The sequence below is a fragment of the Antennarius striatus genome, chromosome 5 (assembly GCF_040054535.1).
Source record: "Antennarius striatus isolate MH-2024 chromosome 5, ASM4005453v1, whole genome shotgun sequence".
Classification (NCBI taxonomy): Eukaryota; Metazoa; Chordata; class Actinopteri; order Lophiiformes; family Antennariidae; genus Antennarius; species Antennarius striatus.
This window is the reverse complement of record NC_090780.1, coordinates 24904045-24911919: the sequence shown is the minus strand read 5'-3', so window position 1 is coordinate 24911919 and position 7875 is coordinate 24904045. Positions and strand designations below refer to the sequence as shown.

Here is a 7875-nt window from a genome sequence, read left to right as displayed (position 1 = left end):
CTGCTTTTATCATCACTGGCTTGTGGCTACATCCCGGTTTTTCATGACAGAGAAATTTAGTATTTTGAGCTACCTCTTCTTCTTTTCCCTTCAGGGGTCTCCACAGCCAATCACTGTCCTCCATCTAACCCTGTCTTCTCATCCTCTTCTCTCACACCAACTACCTTCATGTCCTCTTTCACTACATCCATAAACCTCCTCTTTGGTCTTCCTCTAGGCCTCCTGCCTGGCAGTTCAGAACTCAGCATCCTTCTACCAATATATTCACTATCTCTCCTCTGGACATGTCCAAACCATCTCAGTCTGATGATATGATATATATTATTATATACATTTATAATTGTAAGCATTTATCATGTAAAAACTATTGTTTTTAATGACTTAAATATAGTTTTGTTTGATGTTCAGACTGATATTCAGATCTATTATTTCCAATATTTTCTTGTGTTTTAGGCTCCAGACATGAACACCACTGCCATTCCCAATTTTCCTGTTCAGTCTTCAGAAACTTTGTCCAAAGTTTTGACCAAGAATCTCCTGGTTCTTCTTCTTGGATTCTCAGTCACCTGCATGAATTCAAGCTTCATTCAGGTCTTCAGCAAAGAGCAGGTATGATTTGTTTCATATGTTGTGTTGGCTAAAATACTCAATAACTGGAAAACGAGCTAACATCAGCTCAGAATGTGGAAACAATATGCTGATCGCTTACTGTATAATGGCTTTGATTTCTGAAGCGACTTTGTGATATCTGACAGTATCTACCACAAACTCATCATGCTTCTTGCCAGACATAAACCAACGTTAGCTCCATGTGTTAAGCTGGTCAAGGTTTAGACAGCCTTCACTTGACATGACCAGTTTGCAAAATTCCTTTCTGATTATACACCACATGATGCTACTAGGCAGTCGGCTAGAAAGTGGAAATTGTTAATACGAAAAGAATAAATCTCATAAAATTTATGTTCTTCTGTTCTTTGGATTCATAGATCTTGTACCTGAATCCACGATATATACTCTTCATCCACCTGATTCTTAATGACATGATCCAAGTGATGCTGTCAATTATTCTCTTCCTCATGAGCTACAACCGCCACAAAGTCAGTTTCTCCATCTGCTGCATCATCATGCTGATCACTCTCTTTGCCACAGAGAACACTCCTCTGAATGTGGCGTGCATGGCGATAGAGTGCTACATCGCCGTATGCTTACCTCTTCAGTACAGCAGGATCTGCACCATCAAGAACACATTGATACTGATTGGTCTGTTATGGGTGACGAGCATGTCTGTGGTTCTTCCTGACCTGTTTGTCACCTTGGCAACGAAGCCTCTGGACTTCTTCCATTCTCACGTTGCTTGCTACGTTCACAATGTCTTCCCAAACCCTGACATCATCGAAAAGAGGAACATCATTCACTCTGTATTTCTAGCCATTGTTTGGTCCACTATCTTCTACACGTACTTCAGAATTCTTTTCACTGCCAGAGCCGCTAGCAAAGACAGTAAGAAGGCCAGAAACACCATCATCCTCCATGGTTTCCAGGTCTTGTTGTGTATGACCACATATGTCGGGCCACAGTTGCTTAATACTCTCCAGCGGCAGTTCCTGATCAATTATAACGATTTACTGTTTGCTTTCTATATCATCGTGCACGTCTTGCCACGATCCATCAGTCCAATCATCTACGGCGTACGAGATGAGACCTTCAGGAAGTACCTGAAGAAGAACATGTTGGGTAAATGAAGCTTTACGAAAAAGAAACGAAAAATAACATGTGTAAAATTAGCTTTACAAAAATAACCCTCCGGGATGGAAATTTTTCACATCCAAGAGGGTTATGTTTAAACTGTCACACCTGTTATGAGTTTACACAGACGTTAATATCCCCAACTTTTTCATAATTTAATGATGTGATCAATTTTTATCCAATTGTTTCTCAATTTAATTATTTGTTTTACCTACAAATTTGTTTTAAATGAATGGTAGTTTACACCAACTGTTGTTCTCATCATATTCATTGTTCGTGAGCCTGTCTGGACATGGTCTACTTATAAACTATTTGTCTGAAATAAAAACACAAAGCATCAGTATTTTAACACTGAAGTCTCAGACTTTTTATTCAAGCTGACTTTTCTCTCTCACACATTTTTCCATCAAATAATCTCGTGGTAAATTTAATGTTCCATCAGCCAGAGGGCAGCAAAGCAGAGCAGCTTGTTTCTGGGGTGATCTGGCTCATTAATCATCAACTTTAATTTCAAAGCGCTGTTATAGACAGAGAAACCCATCAGAACCCTTCAAAGTAAGCATAAGTGACAGCAGCGGGGAAAACTTCCCCCATTGAGGAAGAACCCCTGGGCAGGACCCAGACTCTGAAGGGCAGCCATCCGCCTCGACCGGTTGGATGGAAATGAAATACAATACAGATCGGGACAGGGTAAGAGAAGAGTTTTTCTGGAGTTTAGACCACCTGCTGAAGTGGGGATTGGACTTTCGGGTTGTCAGGCACTGACTTACTCAAAGTAATTGTTCTAACTCCATTTAGCGGGAGAGAAATAGCAATCTAGACCTATAGCGGCTTATCTAAAGGAATCTATGTTGTTCATAATTATATACTTTGTCAAAAAGGAAGGTTTTGAGCCTAAATAAGCTAAGTGTGTCTGCCCCTGGACCTAGGCCAGGAGATCATTCCAGAGTAAAAGAGCCAGAGCCCTGATGGCTTACCAGAAGTTCTACATCCTCAGAGCAAAGAGCCCTGGGAGGGTGGTACATTTCCATGAGATGAGATTTTATTTTTAAATTTTATCATGAAGCAAATGCTTTCTTTCTACACTAATGGGTGTAGATTTCCTACATAGAGGGCAGCAACGTCCTGGTGATGTGCTCAGCAGACTTCCCCACCCTCTGTAGAGCCTCATGCTGGTAACTGATGATGAACCAATCAATCAGGATACTCTCTGTGGTCCACCTGTAGAAGCTACAGAGTATCCTGGAGTCCGTGATAGGGCTTTCAAACTGTTATATTGGATTGGGTTGATTGGATTGGATTGATAAACTTATTTCTTTAATAATGAAATCTGTGGTCTTAATTTTTAATAATGCACTACTACCAGGTTGTTTTGGGCAGGAACAAAGGTCAGCGTGCACATCGTTCCTGCCATGATCCATCACTCTATTTATCTACGGTATACAAGATGAAACCTTCAGGAAGTACCTGAAGAAGAACATGTTGCGTAAACTTGTGCAACTTAACAAAAACATCTGTTAAATAGTTGCCATCCAAGAGAAACCTATCATTTTGCTAACTTTATAATTTGCTAACATTTTTGTATTTGAATGACGTGATCGATTTTCATCTACTTTTCTATTTTTGGCTTCTTACACAATTACATTCTTGTTTTCCTATTTACATGGTTTGCTTGTTATTAAGAGCGCAATAAAAGTAATCATCTTTAATGCTCATGAACCTGTCTGGACATGATTTATATGTTTACTTTTAATTAAAACAAACTCTGTATTTTAAGACTCAAGCCTGTGATTTTCTGTTTGCCGAGTTTTCTCCATAAAACAATCTTTTTCCAGACTTTGTAATTTCAAAATTCAGTCACATTCTGTCTTAAACGGATGTAGAAAAAGTAGTCATTGCATTTATTCTACGGCCGATTATTACTTTTTACTATCAGGCCGCACCAATGCTGTACTGTCATTAGATAAGAGATCGGATTTTTCCCATTTTCACATCCCTGTATTGACTCCATGTAAAATCCTGATCAGCATTTAAAAGTCTTCTCCTAACGGAACCTGACCTAGTGTTTCATTGTCAGGCTTCAATTAATTATAAAGAACTAATTTAACCCTATTTCTGCACCAGAACACAGTGGTTCCAGAATGTAGGGTTACTTGTGAGTCATATAAAAGAAAACAGAAATGGTTGAAAGAACAAACATTTGCAATCCAGCAGGGAAGTTGAGGCAAAGACAAGTATTTGTAGGGTGGAGATTGATTGAATGATGGGATGCAGGTGACTGAGGCAACACAGGTGAAGGGAATGAACTGATTGAGTACAGGGAGGTGGAAAAGGCTCTGAAATGACAGGAGACGTTAATGCAGGAAAACATTAAAAATGGATAGAGTTCAAAATAAGTGCACATGGCACCAGGACACCCTAGAACACCCTTTTCATGACTCTTGTTAAACAGGAGTCATGAAGAACAAGATATTGGTCAATATGGTTCTCAAAAATGTGATTAGTTAAACATATGTAGCAGAAATGGGTGACTGGTGACTAGATGGTTCCGTTGGGTTTTGGCCTCCAAACTCAGGTCAGACCAACAGGTTGTACATCAGAACTGCTGAAGGCCTCCACCAGAGTTTCCTGGCTTTAATCTATGATCCTCACTACCCAGACATTGGGTCTGAATCTTGAGGAACCTTGGCACAACATTTTGGATGGATTTGTAAACTTAAATGATATGACATATCAGCAATAGTTCACATTTATTTCTTCACAGTCAGGGTTTGGTGATGTCATCGTCGAGTCTTATTCAACAAGATGGAGCAGTGTCACTGCAGCTCACCGACCCCAGCATTGCTATAATTCAATCACAACACCATCATAAAGAGAAGTGAATTTTTACATGAGAATGTCTCACAAATTTCACTGACATTGTCTTTTCTTGTCTACAAACTTTATTTTTGGAAATAAATCGGGGAACTGAGGTCCATGATGGAGGGAGTCACCAACTTTCATTTAACTAATTTGTCGTACTTTCAAGAGGAAACTTTAGGGACCTCCTGACATCTCCAGTATTCGTCAGTGAGTTCACAACTCAGACTCAACATCCGTCTCATTGGAGCCCATCAGTAAAGGTCAGGTCATTAAGCTCTCAGTAAAATGTGACCCACTGAGTGTTGGTACTGACAGATCCGGGTCCTGGTATCAGCTGCCTCATCTTGATGACATCACATGGGGTGATGTCACTGAATGACTGATGATGAACTCCTGGGGACACAGACTGTCCTCTGATTGGTGATGTGCTCAGCACAGGGGTATAAAGAGACATCCCCTACCCTGATGTGGAACACTGTAGTCAGGTGAGTACCGCCTCCTGTCATACCTGCACAGACTTCACGCTACACGAGCTTCTGTTTGTCATACGTGTTCCTCACCTGTGTCCCAACGATGGCTGGACGTCTCTAAGCTGGAGAATGTTTTCTGTTCCTTTGTTGAAATGTAGGAATGCAGTTCTCTGTCTCTACATTGTTGGAGTTCCAATGACTTCAATCTAAAGGTGGATTAGCGTCTTATTTCACATTAATCTCCTGTTCAGTTTCAGGTGTCTGCTCACCAATGAAATGTGTCCTTTACCTTTCAGACCTGTGCTCTGATAGTCCGTCTGAGGCGAGTTCTTCTCTACCTGGGAAGGCAAGTTTAGTGTTAATGCTCAAAAGTATTATTTTCATATATTATTGTAAATGATCAATGTTCATTTTAGAATGAATGAAATGTCAAACATTTACATAATTTTGTCTTTAGTGTTGTCTAAAGTTTTGTGACAATTCATGATGAGATATGAACTCATTTTTTGCCCCCTATACCATCTCCCCCCCACTGTCCCACTGCTGCTTTTCTGTTTTTATCATCACAGGGTCATGGCTACATCCTGGTTCTTCTGACGGAATTCCTGGTTTAATCAGCCTATCAGCCGTTGGATGTGGAGGTGAGATGGCCATTCATTTAAAGGGTTTGTCTGCCTTAGGAAGTTTTCTGTTGAATCGAAAAAGTCAATACATTATCATGCTGTCAATTATAGGAGGGATGAAGCCTGAATATCAGGAATTGCAGAATATTGGATGTCAGATGTTATGACTATATGATAAGTAGATCAGGGAACGGACGATTGAAACAACAATGTGCCACAATGAGTATCAAACTCCAGTGTATGAATTGGTTGAAAACATATTGTGATAAGAGAAATTTCTACCCATCAGCCCTTTTTTTCGTATGTTGTTGTTGATGTTGCAAAGGTGATGAAGGTGTGAAGTCTGTTGTAACAACAGGACCAAAAAAAAACCTGAATAAATGAATAAAACTTGTAATTAACCAAAATAAATGACGTAAATCAAAATGATACAAAGGCCCTGGCCAAGGTTGTTTTGTTGGAGTCTTGTCTCTGGCAGTGAAGAGGGATGATGTGCTGCTGAGAGCTGTCCTTTTTTTGGCGCTGTGATAGGTCTATGTTGATTTTGCTTGCTCAAACATGGAAGTTTACTATTTTCCATTTTGAGATTTTTTTGAAGCATTACTTTTGAACTTTTTTGAACAATCTTTTGGTTGTTCATATCTGTGCACCGAGTCTTCATCTAAAGGCATAAATAAATGGGCCTAATATTCTATTTGGTTTGTGTTCAGAGTGATATTTAGATCAATTATTACCAGTATCTGTGTTTTGTTTTGCTGTAGGTTGTGGACATGAACACCACCGCCATTCCTAACTTTCCTGGTTGGTCTCCAGAACCTTTGCCCAAAATTTTGACCAAGAATCTTCTGGTTCTACTTCTTGGACTCTCCATCACCTGCATCAATGCAAGATTCATTCATGTCTTCAGCAAACACCAGGTCTGATTCTTCTTTCATGTTTTGTTGTCTTAAAAACTAAATATCTGGAATCTGAGCTACCATCAGCTTAGAATGTTGAAACAACATAGTGCTAGCTGACAGTAGCTAACTGTAGGCTAGTAATCAGCAAGATAGGATGTGGAAATTGTCAGCAAAAAAAAAGTAACTATGAATATATACTCCTTTCTTTTGTTTGGATCCACAGATCTTCTACCTGAATCCACGATATATACTCTTCATCCACCTGGTTCTTAACGACATGATCTACGTGATGCTGACCGTCATCCTCTTTGTCATCAGCTATAACCTCTACAAAATCACATTCTCCATCTGCTGCATCTTTGTTCTAAATATTCGTTTAGCCTCAGAGAACACTCCTCTGAATGTGGGGTGCATGGCGGTAGAGTGCTACATCGCCATATGCTTACCTCTACGCCACAGCAGTATCTGCACCATCAAGAAAACATTGACACTCATTGGTCTAGTATGGCTGACAAGCATGTGTGTGGTTCTTCCTGATCTGTTTGTCACTTTGGGAACGCAGCCTCTGGCCTTCTTCCATTCCCAGTTTGCTTGCAAAAGAGTAAATATCTTCCCAAACCCTGTCCTTGTCCAGAAGAAGCACATCATTCACTCTGTGTTTCTAGTCATTATTTGGTTCACTATCTTCTACACGTACTTCAGAATTCTGTTCACTGCCAGAGCCGCTAGTAAAGACAGTAAGAAGGCCAGAAACACCATCATCCTCCATGGTTTCCAGGTCTTGTTGTGTATGACCACATATGTCGGGCCACAGTTACTGGATGCCGTAGACCAACACTTCCTGCTCAATTACAGAGACTCCATATTTGCTTTCTATATAATTGTGCACGTCCTGCCGCGATCCATTAGTCCCATCATCTATGGCGTACGTGACGAGACCTTCAGGAAGTACCTGAAGAAGAACATGTTGTGTAAATGCAGTTTCGTGAAAAACAACCACTGAATATTTCACATCCAGGAGGGTTATGTGTAAACTATCATTTATTAGGTGTCTCTGGAGACCCAAATATCCTCCAAAACACATTTTGATGAGTGCTCCTGACTATCAGGCTGCACCAATAAGTCTCTTGGGACTCTGCAGCGCCACATCTCTGTACTGACTCCCTGTCAGATCCTAATCAGTATTTGAACCCCTTGTCCTCACTGGACCTGGACCAGCACTTCATGGGTACATCTGTATGAGGGGCCGTCAGGGACATAGTTCAGAATATAGTA

General features: G+C 40.3%; 1 protein-coding gene across 1 annotated transcript; it reads left to right on the top strand.

The window, feature by feature from the left end:
• Positions 1-2714: 2714 nt before the first annotated feature.
• Positions 2715-7603, top strand: LOC137595617 (odorant receptor 131-2-like). The gene is made up of 3 exons (XM_068315831.1): positions 2715-2765; positions 6463-6618; positions 6824-7603. Exons 1-3 carry the CDS (start codon positions 2715-2717, stop codon positions 7601-7603), a joined length of 987 nt encoding a protein of 328 aa, XP_068171932.1.
• Positions 7604-7875: the final 272 nt, after the last annotated feature.